This window comes from Patella vulgata, chromosome 4 (assembly GCF_932274485.2).
Source record: "Patella vulgata chromosome 4, xgPatVulg1.2, whole genome shotgun sequence".
NCBI lineage: Eukaryota > Metazoa > Mollusca > Gastropoda > Patellidae > Patella > Patella vulgata.
Window position 1 is genome coordinate 42,998,264 of NC_065882.2, and position 21,468 is coordinate 43,019,731.

General features: G+C 34.5%; 1 protein-coding gene across 1 annotated transcript; it reads right to left on the reverse strand.

Annotated features, from left to right (window-relative positions):
* Positions 1-631: 631 nt before the first annotated feature.
* Positions 632-19,645, reverse strand: LOC126817138 (uncharacterized). The gene is made up of 6 exons (XM_050543947.2): positions 19,344-19,645; positions 3,994-4,957; positions 2,715-2,814; positions 1,385-1,440; positions 1,144-1,196; positions 632-679 (listed from the first exon to the last, which is right to left on the reverse strand). The coding sequence occupies exons 1-6, from the start codon at positions 19,434-19,436 to the stop codon at positions 632-634; spliced, it is 1,314 nt and encodes a 437-aa protein (XP_050399904.1). The 5' UTR covers positions 19,437-19,645.
* Between the last annotated feature and the right edge of the window lie 1,823 nt (positions 19,646-21,468).

The following is a 21,468-nucleotide window of genomic DNA, read 5'->3' on the forward strand; positions in this document are numbered from 1 at the left end:
AAATTTAATCATCACCTAACGTGATTTGCTAAGATAACGTACTCGATACTTACCTTCAGTTTCGCCATTCTGTCTTTTTCTTCCTTTTCTTTCTTCTTTTGTTCTTTCTGTCTATCCTATAACAATTCGAATAACATATAAAATAATTGCAGGTGACGAGAAACTGATCGGCGAGAAACATCATCATCATTGCATTATAAATTATCATAAAAATACACACTAACACTGCTGTGTGTAAGTTACATCAAGCTGACTTTTTTTCAAATATACTGTTACCTTTTCTTCCTTTTCTTTCTTCTTTTTCTCTTCTCGTTCTTTTTTTTCTTGTTCCTTTCTTTCTTTTTCTTCCCTTTTCTTTCTCTCGGCTGCTTCTTTGTCGTTATCTTTATTTTTAGATATTGCTGACCCACCGCTTATTTCCCTTCAAATATATAACAGGTAACAGTATCAAAAGCCTAAGCTAAATGTTTACGAAGAAAGGCTTCCATACTCGAGGATTAATAAGTGCTCTGTAATGTATAAATTATATTAAACCAGAGGCACGGGGGACCTTAATCACTCATCAGTTAAAAGTATCAAATATTTTCTAAATAAGCCAATGGCCGATAGGGCTAGAAATGTAATTTGTTACTCACTCTTCGTCTAACGGTTCGTAGATTTCATCAGGATCAGGCTGAAACTTTGAAAGTAAACACACATAATACTATAGCGATGTGAATAAAGTTTAGTATATGGATACTCCAAAATAATAACATACATAATTTAAGTTTAATGGTCAAATGCAAAGACCTAATTCCCTGAATATTACTTTGTTTTCTGTTTGTAACTCTAAATTCGACTGAGGGTGTAGTCTGTTTTGACATTCACGACAAAACGACAAATGTTCTATTTATTTTATGATTTTACAATCATTTTAGGTAAAAACAACATGGACTACTGCTAGCCAGTGGAATAACACTTTTATTTCACTGATAAAACGCGGTATTCCACTACTGATCATAAAATAAATATATATATTACCGTACATTTCATGCAGTTCTAAAGTTGATATCAAAATGACATTAATATTGTTTTGAAAATAGGTTAACCCCGATTCCTTACTGTACTGAATGGTTAAAAATAAATAATTCTATAGTTACTTACCACGCCGACGCCACAATCATCGTAAGTTTCCCCATCATCAACAGCAGCCGGGTCTACACAAATGAATAAATAATATGCTTTATGTGAATGATTATGACTAAAATTTTACTCGCGAAGATGCAACACACCTCTAATGCTAATTTACGTATCACTGTCTTTATGCTGTAAACGATATATTTAAAGAACTTGATTACGTTAGGTATACAACGTTTAAATGGTAAATTGATCCCCCTTAATATACCTGAATTATTAGTATTTCCAATATCATCATATTCTTCTTCTTCCGTCATAGGTAATCTGTCAAATATAAACCAGTGCCAATTTATTGATGTATAAACAATAGTTTTACCAGGATCGCGAATAAGATTAATTCCAAAATTCGAAAACAGCCGATATGTTTAACTTTTTTCAAAATGTGCAGACAACGAAACATACCCCCACAGCTGCTTAGTCGTCTAGGTCGGATTATATAAGCTGATGATTTTTAGGTTGGCTTTACGCTGTCAATTATTTGCCAGTACATTGTAACTATTTTCCAAATACAATGTATAACAAAAATTGAAGGTCTAAACTGCGAAGCTAGAGTCACCTACCCAAGTCTGTTTGCGAATGGAGCCACGGTGGCTTAGCGGGTAAGACGCTGGCTCGCTAGCCTGGAGCTCGCGTGTTCGATCCCGGTTGGCCGAGAAAGTTCATCGGGATTTTCCGACGTGGTTTCCCAATGTCAGTGGTGCAGGACAGAGGGCCTGGCAAGGACAGCTGTCTAGTCGTTCGGATGTGATGGAAAAACGAGGTCCCGTGTATACATTGACGTGAACGTAAAAGATCACTTGGCAGTTGGAATTCTATATAAAAGTAGAAGGTCTACAGAGGCATAAGAAGGCTTTCAGGGCCTGACAAGGACAGCTGTCTAGTCGTTAGGAGTGACAAAAAACCGAGGTCGCGTGTATACATTGGCACGTAAAAGATTCCTTGGCGTTTGGAATTCGATATAAGAGTAGGCCATAGTGCCGCTGCCCGTGCAAAATTTCCCTCTTCATTAGCCAAGTCGGAGCAGAACAGTAGGACGTTGAACCCCATTTTATTTCTGTTTGCGAATCTGGGTGAACTACATAAAAAGAACTTTTCTATTTGGTGAATTGGCTAAACCAGATTTGATGTCTTATTCTGTAAGTGGCATTTAATGATCGGGGAACACATTAACAGAACACAGTTTTTATGGGATACAATCACTAGTTTATTCTAAAAGCACGACGTTTCAACAAGTATCCTCTTATCGTTATCAAGCACAAAAAAGAGGATACTTGTCGAAACGTCGTGCTTTTAGAATAAACTAGTGATTGTATCCCATAAAAACTGTGTTCTGTTAGATTTGATGTCGCTTGTCATGAGACTGTGAACGTTATTGGAAGCTCTGAAATTCTTTATCTAAAACAATACGTAGTCAGCAGATATTGTAGAGGACAGTTAGACGGGATGATGGACACGAACCATTGCAAAATATGGCGACATATTAATGTGGGTATATAAACACTGACAAGAATTAGCAAAAAGTAAAATTCCATACTCACATTACCGAAACTGGTCTATTACTAATACAAACATTGCCAACATCATCATAAATATCATCAAACTCTCCTGTATCTATTACAGAGACCCGGTCTTTATTACCTGTCAATTAAAATATCATCGCTTTACAGTTTCTTACAGATGAAAGATTCTGATAAATAACAGATTGGAAACTAAGAGGATACTCTAGTTTATCATTTAAAGGTAAATTTGTGTGTCAGAGATTGTAACAATATAACATTTGACATCCAAAACATTAAAGATGCATTATGTAAGAGCTAAATTTGCCTTCTGCAGATCTTTCGTTTGGACTCAAATGTTATATAAATCATTAATTACATTAATTCACATGTCAAGCCCATATTCAACGCTATAGATCATCGAATGCTTTTGATTTTCAACGGATTTAAACACGATTGCCATTTAATGATTTAATTAAAAAATGGATAATCGCGACTTTGTTTATCATCGTAACAACGGTAGCGATGACAATCGGGACTACGCTTTTCTTCTACCGGCAAGTAATTTGACTGATATTTTCATCATTTTCTCTTTTCATTATCTATTTTTTTACTATTATAGCGAGAATTGTTGGGTCTTCATCCAAATCTTACATAATGCATCTTTAAGTATGTCAGCTAATATAGTTAGTCAATAGACACTATGTCCCGTTTTCTCAGAAATATTATGTCGGGTGCAGTACGTCAGCTTCGTGACTTTTCGCATCTAAAAACCAAGACTCGAGGGGTCTAATACATCACGGCAAATATTTGAGTCGAGTTTGCCAACATGTCAAGCTCAGTAATCGCACCAATCACAGCGCTCGTTAGAAATAAATATGTATGGAGCGGCACTTGTGGCCCAACATAAACTAATGCCTATTTCATTTCTGAACTATTCTCAATCTTTGAAATATATACTACACCCCAGTGCACGTCAAAGTCAACTTATGCAGTCAAGGTATCCGAGGGTAACGTATATCTTAACATGGAAACACACAATTGGAAAGACTATTATCAAAATAAAACTTCTAATAATATTTATACCTTTAGCAATCGGCATTCCTCGATAAATTCCGGTAATTTCCGACGTGTATATATTCCAACTATTTTTGATAATCGTGTTGTCCGATTGTTGTATAGAATGATATTGTTAAATTCCTCATTTGGAATTTTGTTAATCTATTTTAATCGATTCTACTTGTAATATTTACAAATTCTCCATATTACAAACAAAACATGGCAATATGGATGTGTCCAATAAAATAAACCGATTACTTACCATATTTCATCAAAAGTTTCTTAAAATCATCTTTTAATTTGGTTAAATCGATATCGGTTAATTTGGAAGGTTTTCGTGGGGGTGAATTCGAACTTTGTATGCTGTTTGTATTTACACGTTTGAATTCTTTATTGTCTTTATTACGTTTGATCACAGACTGACGAAAAGTTTTTGGTTTTTGTGTATTTGGTCCCTTACGTAGACTTATGGGATCGGATGGCTCTTTTTTAAGTGCAGCAATTATCTCTTGAACTGATGTCTTTTTTGGCGAGGTTGGCGGAGGTGTGCTCTCTAGTTTGTGTTCTTTATATTTTTCTGTGGTGTTGTTGTTTTTTGAATCTTTTAACGGACCAATTTTGGTTACGACTGGGTCGGAAGCTGCGCCACCCTTTTCCACCTGAAAGTTTTTCAACATGTCCGTCACGCTGGCACGTTTGGTGCCTTTAGTAATGTTGGGTTGAACATTGTCCGATACACTCTTTACATTATCGTTTATATCCTTTCGAACAGGGGATGGGTGTATCGTTTTAGGTGGAATGTTAGAAGTAGCATAAGAAGAAGGTTTTACGCTTACTCCGGTAGGCTTTGTGCCTACATCTGGGGTTTTGCTACCTGCGGGTGGCCATTTCCCTTTGCTTGGAATGTTGGGAGGGGTTTTCGGTGACGCTGGGAACGTTGGTTCCGACGATGTTTTATTATCAGGCGGGTTTCCATTCGATATCTGTCTTTTAACCACCCAAGACGGTGAGCTATTTTCTGTGGTTGATTTTGAGCCAATGTTCGGTTTGATTGGTGCAACGGGCTTCCCAGCTGCGGCCTCTTCTTGTTGCTGTTGCCGTAAACGCCGTAAGACAGGTGGGGTTGTTTTATTGGAATTAGGTTCAAACATGGCGGCTTTCTGGGCCACGCCAGATACACTGATATTCTTTATATTTGTACCGTCATCATAGATTTCACCATTATCCTACAAAATACAAACAAATTAAATACATGAATATCAATGAACTTTTAAAGAAGCATTATCAAGGAAGTGGCACATTAAAGTCTATTTTTCGTGGAAGCAACCTATCTCGCGTAACATGCATCTCCTCCCAACTGTTCTGATTATATGGTCACCAAACGTTGACATGATTTGGGGCTAAACAATCGCTAGGAAACCAATTTTCGAATTTCGTCTTCATCTATGTTGCCTTAGTGAACACAGCGCGTCATCGAACTCAGTTAACAGACCGGAGGCTCAGTGCGCGGGGTGTCCATCAAATGGGCACAAAACCAGACCAAACTTTTCTATAGTAAAATTTTGCGTAGAATACGATGCCGAGTGGTAATCAGTCCGACGTTTGGGCGTATTCAAGATATTCGGGGTCAAATGTCAAATGAAGACATTTGCACTGAAAGTGAGTGCGCAGCCATTCTTGTATCATGAAAATATGCTGAAATGATCGAAAGTAATCACTCTTTCAATAAAAAAAAGTAAACTTGCTAAATTCACATTTAGTCTTAGTGACCGGATGTCAAAAGGAAAATTTTTCCGTTTTTGCAAAAGGAAGATTTAAAGCAATAAAATGTCAGCGTAAAATATAAAAACTAAAGCGAAACCTGATTTATTTTATAGTAGGAACATTTAAAATTTATCTTTAGGTGGTTTTAGCGCCGTACATTTACTTTAGTGTTTTGGTTCTTTTATGCAAGATCTTTTTCGACGTCCCAAAAGAAAAGTTCGGTGCTAAGACCACGTTAAGATACATTTTAAATGTTACTATTATTAATTAGAACAGGTTTCGCTTTAGGTTGTATATTTATTGCTTTAAATCTCCCTAGTGCTAAAACGGAAAATTTCACCTTTGACCTCCCGGGTCACAAAGAACAAAAGTGAATTTAGCAAGTTTACATTTTTATTGAAAGGGTGATTACTTTCGATCATTTTCAGCTTATTTTCATGATACAAGAATGGCTGCGCATTCACTTTCAGTGCAAATGACCTCATTTGACATTTGACCCCGAATATCTCGAAAACGCCCCAACGGCGGACTGATTACCACTCGACATCGTATTCTACACGAAATTTTACTATAGCTGGGTCTGGTTTTGTGCCCATTTGATGATGGCCACCCCTCCGCACTGAGCCTCCAGACTACAAGGAATTCACCTAATATACAAATACACCAAGTTTACACATTCTACCCCAATTAACTGCAAGGCTATTGTGTCCCAAAAGTGTGACGTACAGATATATACATGTAGAAGGGTCCGTTTTAATAGCCCCATGCTTTCTACCAAAGGCGACGGACAACTGCTGCAACAGAAAGTAATGGAAACTTTAAGAGCCGTTAGCGTCCGTTAAGATTAGTCGAAATGGGTAGTTTCTGGACGAAAATGCATTTTAGTAAGAATGCTTTTATTGGGTATGATGTGAAAGTCTGTTAATCTGAAATAGTATGCCTTTAATTAGACAAATCACACAATGATATATGACGTAATCGAAAGGTAACTTTAAGTATCTCTCATGTAAAAGACTAACAGATAAGTGTCATTATTGGGCTTCCATAAAGACCGTTTAATTATGGTTTATGCTATACTTATCGTAAAAACTATAGATTCCCAGTCTTTATTCCCGAAACCAACTAATCTCTACCAAATATTGAACTGATAGCTAGTAATATGGTGTATGGTATGCATAATTTCTGCATGCAATTTTATTTGGCAAAATGCTACTTATATTAAATAGGTCACGTCCTGTACTGTAATAATATGGTGAGGTATTTATCATTATCTCGTAAATGCAAAAGAGAGAGAGAGAGAGAGAAATGGGGTTTAACGTCCACTCGACACAAACTAGGTCATTTCGGGACTAACATATGGTTTAATTTTATTTCAATAATTCGCTTGCGCGTAGGGGTCTTTAGCAGTGGGAGGAAACCGGAGGACCCGGAGAAAACCCACGAGGTTGGACAGGCGACCCTACTCCTTGTCACGTACAAACGGGGATTCGAAACCAACACCATGTATAACATGTCGGTATAGTTATCTTTTTACATATAGACTATTGGGCAGCAATAGAGTCAATTTCCCCAGAAGTCGAGCAGCTACTACTTCGGTAATGTTATATTTCTATTACATGAACCTTACACAGTATTTTAAATTGTTGAATTAGTTTGATCTGGTGTGGAATTTCCATCAAGCTCTATAGTATTACATAATCGTTTCGTTACATGGTTTGTTCACGTTTTAATTTTCATATCTGGCTTTAAATTGTTGACTGATAATCACACAATCGCTTACATCTCAACATTTGACATATCTGAAAATTTTTATTAAAGCCAGATTGACATCTCACAAAAACAAATAAACGCATAAAATGCAATCATATCAACGATTTTACTCTTCATGTTCGATCTCCAATTTGCCTAACCATTTATAAACCATATCCAAACTATAGGGATAAACTATATTTGGCTGCTGAAAATAACATATCTTATGAGGTATGACTGGTAAATCTTATTCAAATATAAAAATACAGTCATTTCTAATATGAATCACGAGGAGATAGCTGAAGAGTATTGTAGCCTATAAGCTACACACTATATACTGTAAAGCTAATCAATCCTCAACCTAAATGTATACATTCTAATAATATAATGTTACAGTTTTATAACACAAAAACTGACTAAACGCAATCACTGGATTTTGAAATGCCATGATAATGTGTTTCCCGCAACCTTAGATAAAATAAAAACAAATTCATTAGTGTGGGCAAAGATTTATATGGAATTTATTTTCTGTTGGTAAGCATTGTGTATACAAGATAATATTCATATTTACTTCTCTTTTGGTTTGCTTTCACTTAAAAGAAAGTGGCGTAGCATAGGAGAAAATAATCCATTTATGCCGATGTAATGAAAAATTTAATTAAAGTATTAAAATACCAAGAGAAGAACCTCGCACAAAAAAAACCCCAAATGCAGTTCAACACCACAAAAGAACCCAGCAAGTGCACAAAGCGGAATAACACCACAAAGTGTACACAATCTAAGCTGTCTGTTATGGGAACCATCTAACTTTAAGCAAAGGGTTAGAGTAAGCATACTCACTCTCGTACATGACACTGTCACAGCTTCAGGCCAAAATTGGCACCGAGCAATAATACATGCATATCATATATCAAGAACAACAGTATGGCATCAGCTAATATTTCCATAATGTCAATGGGTGTTCCACGGAAAGTAGCCACAATAAAGTTTGGTCGACGAGAGGGTGTGAGGATATTTAAATCGAGAATGTAACATTAAATTTGCAATATTACAGGTCAATGTTGAATATGCCCAATTCCAATGATTTATATAGATATTTCTATTAAATATCTTATATAATAGACCTACAGATAAATGTAAATAAATTAGTATATAATTATATCCGTCAGAAATTGGCTTTGGGGGTATATTCGTGACGTCACATAGGATTACCTTAGATGTGAAAATGATAGACTTTTCATTACATGAATTGGGCTATTTCAGTTTATGTCAATTATTAAGATACTTTTATAAATACAACCTCAAATTTCAATTAAAAGTATTGAAACTAGGATCGTGACGTTTAAACTGTAGAACTTTTAAAGGTTCAATTTCTCTTTTCTAATCAAGCATTTATTGAGACATTGTCTCCCGTTTAAAAAAAAAAATGAAAAACAGCATTTCATTATTGGAAATTGGAAATCAGCATTCCATTATTGGAAATTGGAAATCAGCATTCCATTATTGGAAACTGGAAATCAGCATTCCATTATTGGAAATTAGAAAACAGCATTACATCATTGGAAATTGAATACTGCAATTCTGTATCATTTTTTTTACTTTTATTTATTATTTTTTTTTTAGCAAACTTTTCTTGATTTAAGGGAGCTTAGAGAATTCAAAGGTTGTCCGTCGACTACAGTACAAAACGTTAGTTGGTTGATAGCTGATGATAGGAACGATACTTCATTTTTATTTGCATCAGAGATCTCAGCGTTTCGTCTACACTTTAGTGAAAACAAAAAAGACAGTCTCTCTCTAAAATAGTCTACACATTCAACTCAAATAACCAGTAATGTCAGCCGAATCAATCAACATTGATCTGACAAAATTATGTAAATCGATCCTCTTAAAATTTAATAATATGAATAACGCCTTTTCTTACTATTTTTTTAAATTCCATGTAAACCAACACAGACAAATCCAAAGATATTATTTTTTTATTCGGCGTATCGGTTTCTCCAATGGTATCCCTGGACAAATCCAGACAATTAAAGGATAAGAGTGGTCGGATGCCCTATACATGTATATCAATTTAGTAATCATTTTTATTTATGGTGTACTGTAACAATGGATGACGAATTGTAGCCATATACACATATACCATTACGAACACTATATTATAGTATAATCAAATGTTCATAACTGAATCCTATAATCATCTTATTAAAGATTAAATGCTAATAATACAAAACAAATAGAAACTCTTACCGCCATTTCGAAACCTTATAATAATCCAAACTCCACCTATATCCACATGAACACAATAAATAAAATCTTTATAAATTGAAAATTATGTTGTCTATTTCGCCATTAGACTAACTGAACTACTGAAGATTTAGGAAGTAAATTACTTTATGACAGCTATGATTGAACGGGTTGTACAATATACTTATTATAAGTACTTACATGATTTATATATCCCCGAGTAACTCATTATAAACATGTCGTAATTTTAGATTTTTTGGGTAAAATCACATTCCGCCTGTTAAAAAATAAATAATTATTTCATAAACTTTCATCGGTTTCTTAGACACTTTTGTAATATGTAAAACTAAATAATTATTCAGTATTGGTCTTATCGTCTGTAACATAAAACTTCCTGGTCTAAAGCTTTAGGTAAATAGACAAACACTATTATACTGCTCTCTATAATATCATCTATTCTTTAATATACGGGTATTCAAACATTTAACAATTCTTATTATTATGTGCATATCAGATCTTGAGAAATATTTTTAAACAGCCATTAAACATTATCGGGGTGAATTCATTGCCAAAAATGCCCCCAACAGTCCCAATTAGCCTACGTCGACAAATATCACCATCGACATATTTCAACAGGTTTCACAACAGATGACAATACAGTCTCAATACTAGAGTTGTAATTATATAGAGAGAATCCAAATGTCTATCCCGTTTCGTTAATACTGTATTGCCCTGCCGTTGTTTTTTTTGTGTGTCCTTGTTTTGACGTGCAATATTATCCAGTATTATACAGGATAGAACATAACTGTATTTATGTAAACACAGTATCTTGCTCAGTTTGATCAAAGCATAATACAACAATACACTGAATGAATTATTAATAAATGACAGGGTACAAAAATATATAAATTATGATTGTAATGAAATTTGAAATACAATAAACATATATAATAACAATACAAATTGTATAATCGGGGATATAAAACAGACCTGCTACTATATTGCTGTAACAACGTTACAAGCTATTGTTTTGTTCTGTGCAGTTATGTTTTTTGTGCAGTTATGGTACAATGTCTTATAAGATGAAATCAAACCAAATTTTAATATTAAAACACCATTAAATTCGAGTCTGTTACTTAGCCTTCCTTTGCCTATTATTAAAAAAGCAACTAGTGTAAATTTAATGGGTCTTTGCGATTCGTGTGAACATATAAAAAGTTGAGAAAATCAGTCAACTGTAACGTTTTTTACACAATCCTTAGTAGTGGGAAATTCAACGAATTTCTATACATATATAATAAAATAGACATAAGAATTGAATGAAATACTGTGTAATACTCTGTCATAATAATTGAATTGAATATATGACAAATATAGATATGGCAGTCTGTGGCGGCGAAATTCGAGAAGTCGAAGGCGAGAAGTCGACAAACCGAGAAGTCGATAGCCCATTTAGAAAATATTACATTAGGGGAACCGACGGTTGTTGTCTGGATGGATGTTAATGCAAACAAAACAAATTAAATCTTACAATCGAAAAACATAATTGTGGGTTTAAATGAGCTAAATTGCTATGCTTTGGTACCTAGAAATGGACACAGATGGGTCGCAACGCATATAATAAGGTATTATGAATGTATATTACTGTTTTCACTGTAATTTCTAATCAGTCCAAACTGAATGGCTGTCCTTGGCGTCTGGTTATTCCAGTCTATAGAAGTAGTATTCTCATGTGGGGTATGTTTAGCCTCGTTCATCGAGTCACTTCATTACATATGGCACTCAAAAGCATTCTGGCACACGATTCGTGTGCCAATTTTAAAATGGCCAATTTGTCTTAAATATTGGATATCAGAAGCCCCTCTTTTCACGGTAAGATAATAACATTAATGTTGATTAAAATTGACTAATAAGTTTTGTTTGCAATGTCCAAGACTGTGGATAATATTGAGTTAGCGACTTGAACCCTTTAAATGATTATATTCTCCAAATGATTAGGAATTTCTGACACAGTCAGACCCCCCCCCCCCCGCCCCCATTCAATTCCATTTATATCTCTACAAAAACAAGACTATTTTATACAATAAAAGTATTGAATAACCATTAAAGGTGCATTATGTAGGAGCTAAATGTGCCTATTACAGGTATTTATTTTGGCTTCAAATGTTATATAAATTACCATTAAGACATTTATTCACATGACAAGCCTATAATCAACTTTCTAGAGAGAATCAGATGGCGCAGATATAAACTGGGTAAAATACGACCGCCATTTAATAATTTAATTTAAAAATGGAGAAGCGGGCCTGAGTCTCGATTACATGTAACGTTGCTACGATAATAGAGAATCTATGTTAAAACCTGAAAAAGTGATAAAGTCGCCCAGAATAAAGTAATTTGAATGAAATTTTCAATATATTAATTTTGAATTATCTATTTTGAAACTATTATGGCAAGAACGGCCATCTGTTTTATCTAAATCTTAGATTATGCATCTTTAACATTCGAACTAATTGTATTGTAATGGACTAAACATGAATTCCGTTCCCTAAACACGCAACTGTTCGTCCTTGCACAGGTAAAGTTGAATTCGAAAATATTTAGAAGATAAGGTTGTTTGCCGTATACAGACTTCAATCAAAATACTTAGGATGTTTCGCACACAAGTCTGTCATGAAAATAGGTTTCTCAAGAAAATAGTCAATCTTTTGGAGACGTTAAAGTAGGAAGTTGAGGGATAAGTGATAAGATTGGGATAACAGATTAAACATTTAAAGAAAACAAATAAAACGACAAGCTCATGTTATATGTCACAAACATGCCATAAGTCGCTTTAATCCCTTGTTCACAATATTGACAGCTAAAGTTTAAATTACTTACATATTTCTCTACATGTATAAATGCAACAGGTAAAGTATTTCTACGCATTACGTAAAAGTCAAATATTTAAAAGACACAACAAGTCAGAAGACTGTATAAATGGGTATATACCCATTAGTCTTACCAAAAAGTAAAAAGCACATTCGTCCAAAACTTGATACCTGTACTATTGCAAGCTATGAACATCTAAATTTCCAATTACTTACCATCGATTCCATGACATCATCTCTTACTATCTTAAGAATTTAATGTTGGCACGAATGGGGTATTCCCACTTACTTTATGATAAAACTAAAATGAGAGAGAATGAGAGAGAGAGAGAGAAAGAGAGAGAGATCAACCTAAACTAGACCGACCCATCCTGAAGAAAAATAACGTCTCCCAACCAAATGTCCAAATATGAAATTCGGTAATGAGTTGTATGTAATGATCTATTTCCCTTTTGCTTAATTTCTATGAAATTTACTAATGAGTTCACTGATTGCTGTCATCGTCCCAAATTCGAGCAGTTAACGAGTGTTTCGGCCTTAAGGCCACAGTGGACTGAAAAAGATTTGATCTGCATGCCCTTTTATTTTATTTTACGTTTTCACATTATTGTAAAGGAATTTATATTTTTATATGAAAAGGGATAAAATGGTGTTTTATTAAACGTAACTTGCATTGTGATCAAAATTATAAACCAGTTCTTGAGTGAAAACCCTGACTCTGTTATAATTCATTGACCATGACGTTGAGCTTTTTAGTAAAATATCATTACCCTGGCGCATGTATTCGTCGCACAATAAGAAGTGACTGCACAAGAAAGCGCATACAGCATTATGACGTACCTTAAATATATATATATATAGGGCACAGTGTTTACATTGTCACTTAGTTAAAAACACGAACTCAAAATATCATCAAAATAACTAAGAACTGAAGTTAAATAAGAAAATAAACAAAGTAAACAAACCTTTGAAAGCTGATAACACACAGATAAAAAACGTTAAAACATGAAATTCAGTGTGATATAAATTTTGATCTTGCACAAAGTCAACACATTCAACCCGCTCACAATAAACTGTCTCGTCTAGTGAATAATCTTCCTGAATTCAACCAGGAAAATATCTAATTCATATTTTATCAAATCCTGATAAAAAGTAATTAGAGATTTAATTTCCTATAATATATTGTTTAACTGTTATACACTATAGGCTTATTACTGGGTAACATTAAAGTGAGTGACCTATTATTAACGCAGTATATTATGATCATAATGCGATGTACATTAGATGTAGATATAGAATGAACTTCCTCTTAACTTGGCGTTATAAAGACACGTGATACGGTTTAGTATAATGGTTCATGACATGTATGTAATTGGCTGTTGTATATCGCTCGACATCACAAACCACATTATGGGGTGGGGCTATGCGTGTCCCTGGCTTTAGATCACGTTCTATCGTCGATGGAATCAAAACCGCTAAAGCCATATCTCTAAATATGAATCAAGACATCTATAGAATTCAACTACAGTTCTACTGTTGATAATAGATAACCCCTTTGTATGCCCAATAAAATCTGACGACAACTTGACATATTAGGCCAGTCATATTAATAAATCCTGTGTAAATTGCAGACGATTGAGTTTCCCTTTTTTTTTTATCAGCCCAGCCCATTGGTCAGTTGGTATTGAATGACAATCGAAAACAGAAAACTGGATCAGCTTTTAGTATCATAACTACCAAAGTTCTTTAAATAATTAGAATATCAAAATAATCTGTAAACTTACATTAAATGCCCGTGGTAACAGCTATTAGTTAACTATTCATTCAAACTTTAATCCATCTATTAAATACAATCTTGAATCGGATATCCTGTTGTCTTATCATTGCTGACAATGTTAAATTAACTAATAATCTTCCCCGACAAATCCCGCTTCTCAAACTGAAGCAATACACAGTGAATTCACTGATATTTCAATGTCTATATAGTTAATGTAAGTACACATATATGGTGTACAAGGTAGATCTTAACATAAAATACACTAGTCAACCGGGAAGTATATTAATTCTACACAAAAGTTCAACTTGTATTTACTATGTCACTCTACAGACAGGGGTATATATGTATTATACCTATCTATGTTTTACTTATGTTAGTAATTTATCACCATCACTCATTATAATCATCAATCTACGGTCAACTAACACTCTTTTCAAGGCGGGTGAGAAACCCCTCCTTTACCTTACAGGAGGTTGCGTGACCGAGTGGTCAAGAGGCGTGGTCTCAATCCAAAGCTTATGTTACAATCGCCTGCCTAACTTAGTGTCTTTCTCCTATAACTTATATAGGGTTAGGAGTACGTACTCCAATATCGAATTGTTTGGGTGGAATACACCACTGCAGCGGAATTTACTTTTCAAGGGTTCTTTTGTATATAGATATGAATTGGCCCATAGATAAAGATGTGATCAATCAATGTATATATTATATCGTTTGCCTTCAATCGAATTATTCCACCCTCATAGAGTATTTAGTGATTTGCCCAAGAGTGAGCCTCTTCACGGGACCATTTATCCAGTTCTTAAATAAATTCTTCTACTTTCTTGGTTAATCGAGTATAAATTCAAATAGAATTCATCGAAGAATGGCAAGTGTGTGTCAATATACGTGAGAGGTTAAATTAGATGTTCCACAAACAGTAAGATAGCTAGGTTTCCACTTTGGTATCTAGAGCGTCCACTAGATTTTTCAAACGTGATCCAGGTTAATTATCGGAAATCGTTGAACATCAATAGGGCTCTTCATCTCATGTCCTTTAGATTCAATCAGGTGGTAACTTTTGTCTCTATAGAGCGTCTACGATGTCTTTCAAATGGATTAAGGGCCATAACTCTGGCAGTAATTATCGGAAATAGTTGAAAATCGATAAGCTTCGTCGTAGTCTCATGACCTTACATACTGCATATAAATTTTAAATCAATCGGATATCAACTGTAAGTCTGTAGATTTCCCATAAGCAATTGTGAATGACGAGCGGACGGACTAACGTGAGACAATACACGACCACATTTTAACGTGGGCGTATAGAAAGGCTAGAACACTGGTTTGTTAGGTAAATGGGGCAGTAGGTTTAGACTTTGATTTCAAAAGCCTAACAAGGTCATATCGGGTCAATGGTTACAACAAAGTCATCGTCAGTTACATGTAGAAATGGTTTCGTGTATGTAGTCTACTGTAGAAACATCAGTTTGTAATTTCATTGACAATACCATGGGATCTATGACAAATAATAGCTCTTTGTAAATTGTTCAGTTAGTGCAGTGAACACATTTTCAATTAGCAATATACTTAATGATATTAAGAGGTCAAATATTACATTACATGTATGTACGTATTTAATATAGAGTATGAAGGTTAAGGGGCTAATTACCTGAAATTTATAGGTAATAATACCAGGACGTAGATAACTTATCAAAGGTTAACTTTGTTTATGTATTAACAGGTGCGAGGCTATATTTGTAACGTAAAACAGATCTACTATATATTTATCTTATTATATTTAAGTCTTGTATAATCACAGCTAATGTTGGTTCTTATACAGTATATACACAGAGAAATACTGCCATGATGTTATACAAGGAATTTCATTATCAAAATCAACTAGCAAAGGCAAAAGATGACAATTAAATATATTATTCCAAATCCGAAGAAGATGAATTTTGACATAGTTAGCAATTGATTAAAACCTTATTCTTTTTTCCGTCTTGAAAGTTTAGTAATTCTACAGATTACTGAGATGAACAATTACTGACCACTTGAACCATGTATTGGAACAAAATAAAAATGATTACATGTGCCTGAAATAACATTATCTAACACCAGCTTTCACAGTATGAAATGCTGCAATTCAGTGCAGCACAACTATCAAAGACACAGAACAAGAAGTGTGAAAATGATACAGAACAGACAATCCAGAAAAATAATATACACATATTGCCAAAATTATCTTAAAAGTAAAGATGAATTGTTAAATATATGAATCCTACATAGGACACTATTGCTTTCACGGGCAAGTGACATTATGTGTTAGGAAAGGGTAAGAGCTACCTGCCTTGTGCATGACACCCTTGACAACTTTAAGCTATGGAATGAAAAACCCATATTTGACGTTTCTCTATTAGAACCCTTCTCTTAGTTACGATTACACTGTTATAAGTATAACATACAGTTATAACTATAGTAAAAATACAGTGTCGAATTTGTCAAATCACATGGTTTGTTTTCTTACATTTAAAACGATACAAATGCTTATGAATAGAAAGCTGTAAGATTACATCAACCTTAATTTAGTAATGCAACCACATGAAGGTTTACATCATGTGAGATGTATATTACAGAAATGTCATTTGTGATATTATTTTTACAGAGAATTGTAAATTTACAGTCAAATAGTGGCTACATCGGTTATTCCCCCTTTGACCACATATCAAATATTTACTGTTCTGTCAGTCAGTTTAGTCGATTCATTTTAGAGAAATAGATTATTCAAAATCCGAATACACCGAACTGTCTAATAAAGACAGGCATGTGCCATACATTGGGTTGCGTGGGACATTTTGCTTGGACGGTGTCATGCCACCTACCCTTTACAGTACAAGGAGCAGAACAGTAGGACATTAAACCCCATTTCATTTAATTTCTTTTCATTATGGAATGCTGTTTTACATGCTCGGCTAAAAGGTCCACAAAACTTTCTGTGTTCGCTAGGATCGAACCTAGGACTAATTAGCCAAGCGGGGAGAAACACATTCCTTTAAGTAATTTTACCTTGGCAAATTACATTATATGTAATTCTACAATAGTTATGAGGTATTATTACATAAATACGCAACATGTTTTTTTAATGTTATTGTACCAATTTATGTAAATTAACTTCATGGTAATTATACATGCACCACGATTACAGACATGTAAATTTACCTTGGATATATACTAGCTAGAGGTATTTAAAGTTACATTACAGACTGTGAAATAATATGCAATGTTAAAATACAGTTATTGCGATGGTAATATTTCTGCCAGTTAAAAAGGGTTAAAATACATAATAATTTTAACAGTGTATGATATCATTAGGAACATTAAATGATGTTGTCATCATCTTATCTATGTTCAAGAAAACTCTAAATCATATAATTTGAGAATGTATGAATACAACGAAAAATCTGAGAAAAGAGAAGTGAAATCCCGCTATTGTAATGTTTGGCCAAAATAAAGGAAACATGTGGTCTAGATATTTGGCTTCGAGGAAAGAAAACATGAACTCCAAAATTTATGACCCAGAATAGAACAATACCCATGTCCATATTATTTCGTCTATGTTGACATTAAGTAAATAAAACAAACATGTTCTCTTTCATACGGTTTTACACATTTTCCTAGTTTCATGTAATACATGTACTTCATTAATTTGATCTACCCTTTAAAGCATAAGTTATTAAGCGCTTTTATATTAAATTACTCGTGGATATAGTCATTTATATGAAATATAAATCATTGAAGAAAAAAGCAGAATCCTTGAACTAACGAAACTTATGAAGCTTGCATATTGATTTATCTGTATTACATAATCATTAAAATTCATATAAGAATAAGAATTCCTACGAACCAAATTGTTGTTGAGCTACTTTCTAGTATGTATAGTTTGACGTTATATTTGGGTAGTTAGTACTCATACGATTCAGCATTCACTTTAAAAGGTAAATTAGTTCATCATAGCATGGTTAGCCTATATAATAGTTTGTAATTTTTTATGATGTGTAAATAATGACAAGTATTTGGTATATAATTGAGAATTGAAGTCTATGACAACATCATTCAGTTTTTTAACTTCTGCTTCTGGCTTGGTGCCACATGGTTAATATCCCACGTTACCAAATCCAGATTATTTTAGCTATAAAAATCACGATATTTATATTCTCTTTAACATAGGTATCATGCTGTGTCTGTTACCTTTCAGCAGACATACTTATATATTAGCAGCATATACGTGACGGCATTGGCAAACGCGAGGGGTGGGTTGGGTGTGGTGTGGGGTGGACCAGTGGTTGGAATGGAAGGCCGGGTAGACTTAGGTCGTAAGGTTGTCAACTGGTCGTGGTTGTATGTAACATTAATTAGACAGCTGTCTTTGTCTAGTCGTTCGGATGGAACGAAAAACCGAGTAGGCCGTATAGCGCTGCTGTCCGGGCAAAATTTCCCTCATATAGCACACTGTTTGGCATATGCCCGTCTTCATTAGCCATATCGGAGCAGAACAGTAGGACGTTAAACCCTATTTCATTTCCATGGTTAAATGTACGAAGTAGTCTTTCCCCTGATAGCTACATTTCCGTCTTCTCAATATCGCCAAGGGTTGGACCTCGGTGTTTCGCGTCATCCGAACGAATACACAGCGCTTCCCCTGTCAGCCCCACAGGCCTTACTGCAGACAAATAAGATCTGGGCTTGGAAACTCCCAAGGCTCTATACGAAATAGCAATTTTAGTATTTAATATTTGTCTTTGTCTAATTCGTTCCATACGACTGTCTCGTGTTCGTCACTAAAATAGTTTCTAGGAGAACACGTGTTGGGTGTAATATTACGTCTTGAAATACCATTACCAATAGCATTCCAATGGGTTTTACAGTTCCACAACATTAAACATTACACACGTAAAAACGTAATATTATCATTGTATATAACGTGTTACTGGATTGTCAACTCAACGAATCATTTTCTTCTAAATATCAACATAGTAAATCAAACTACAAAGGAATTCTTTAGCATCGCTAATTCGTAATTTGTCCACACAGACATGTCATAATATCATAAGTAATCATTTTGTAATTTGTCTACTAAGACATGTCATAATATCCCAAGTAATAATTGATACCGCAAAGTTTACTTTCACTTTTTAATCAAATAATTAATCTTAATTGGCTTACCCTGCATTGGTCTGGATCAAAGAAAGAATAATATCCTGACCGAAAAAATCCGAAATTAATGGCTGATCGTATTTTGTCGTAATAGTAAGCCATGGTGTTGTATGTAGATATCAGACACTTTGATCCTTCTCCAAGATGAATCGAAAGAGATTCTCGAAAGGCTAACTGTCCGGTGTAAACATTGCACAGATTAAAGATCAAACCACGAAAACATGTAAACAGCGAAGAACGGAAGAGAAGGGTGGTTACTGAACGGCGGCTTCTACATGGTGAAGCACCATGACTGATGTGTTTGGCTGTATTCAGTAGCTATGATAATATGGTTCTGTAGAATGGTAGACTGCATCAGTCAACTTTCACCTACAGATAAAGTTACCAAAAAAACATAGTCGGCATGTGTTGAAGCCATGTTCATTTGGAATTACATTAAAGCCTGTATTGTGAGTGTTTCTTGTTTAATCCTCGCCGTGTCAATGAAAATCAAAGATAGCCAATGATTACAAGTATTGGATTTATTGATAATATTCTAAACTTTTAGCAAATATAGACATGTTCTTTTAAAATTCCATAACACTATGGTATTTGTAGCCCAAGACAGTGTTAACATTGTGCCGCTTAAAATGCAGCTAACAACGGGATATTTGGACTGGTGAAAACAATTCCATTTAATTTCCTTTATATATTATAAATGTAAGCGTTTACCTTGAGACTGTGTAATCTTGTATTTTATATTATGTCTTAAAACTATATTACAACATATTATATATCCGATTTCAGTAATCAAACTCATGCTATTTAAAAATAGACCAAGTCTGTTGGCCAAAAATTATATTCTGACGTTTCTTCGGGTCTAGAATTGTAATTTGTTTCAAGCAAAATGTCGTTCTAACCTTTGACCTACCAAGGGATCCGCGGTGGCACAGTCAGTAAGGGGCTGGCTGACTAACCAGAGGATCCGGCGTTCGAACCCGGTGTTGGCGGAGAAGGTTCCTCGGAAATTTCCAGCGGTGTTCCCCCCTTGCCAGCGGTGCAGGACGGGGGCCTGGCTAGGAACAGCGTCTAGTTGTTCGGATGGGACGAACAAACCGAGGTCCAATATACACGTAAAAAAATCCCTTGACGTCATAAGCAGTACAGGTGTATGAGAAAAAGTATGAAGTGGCTAACAGGTGGTTTATATATCTGATATCTCCATTTAGATATATTCTATACCACAAGTATATTTTATCACGGTTTATACCACAAACCGGTTATAAGCTATCTTAGAATATGAAATGCTTGTTTTTCTCTATTATGTTAAAATAATCTATGAAATATTCTGCTGTCAATCATAACTTTCAAACTGATGTGATTTTCTGTAGTACTGGCCATTATGGTCATTACAAAATATATATAAATTTAAGCTGCCAGGCTTAAAATGGAATTTTAACAACCCTTATATAAGCTGTGTGTGCGATTATGGTATCATATAATAATGTTTCAAAGGGTTGAGAAACGAATTTCGATTATTTATGTTTACTTTTCGATCTTTCACAAATTATAAACGGTTTTAGTACAGGAGTGATAAGGCAAGCAATTCACACCAGTAAGATGTTAACAACAAGTTTGTGTTAATTCATTTTAACCTGTGTGTTAGCATTCTCGCCCACATACAACAAACGTCATCGCGAACTTTGTGTATATTATTGCTTCACTATGGTGGCTGATAGTGGCCATGTTAAATCTCGCCCTTTTCATAACGCGACAACACGACATCACGACAGTATTGACGCAATCATACGACACTTTATTCTGTCGTATCATCGTGTTATTTTTATCGTAACGTCGAGATGTCGACTTATTGTCCTAGTCTCTTTCTACAAGTCACAAAAATACAGCTGTACCCATTACATCAGATACATATAAATAGATACATATAAATAAGACTCGTCAAAAGAGATAATAGGAAAACGTTGATTCGTTTTCTAAAAAAAAATGAAACTTTTTGCGCCCAAAATTGAATTATATTTGGTATTATATTCAAAAAATCTAGAATTATAATAGCAGGACAAAAGTGAGTCAGCTATGTTAATTCCTTGAATAAGAAGTGGTGTCGGTAGGTATCGAACAAGTATGCATTGCCTCG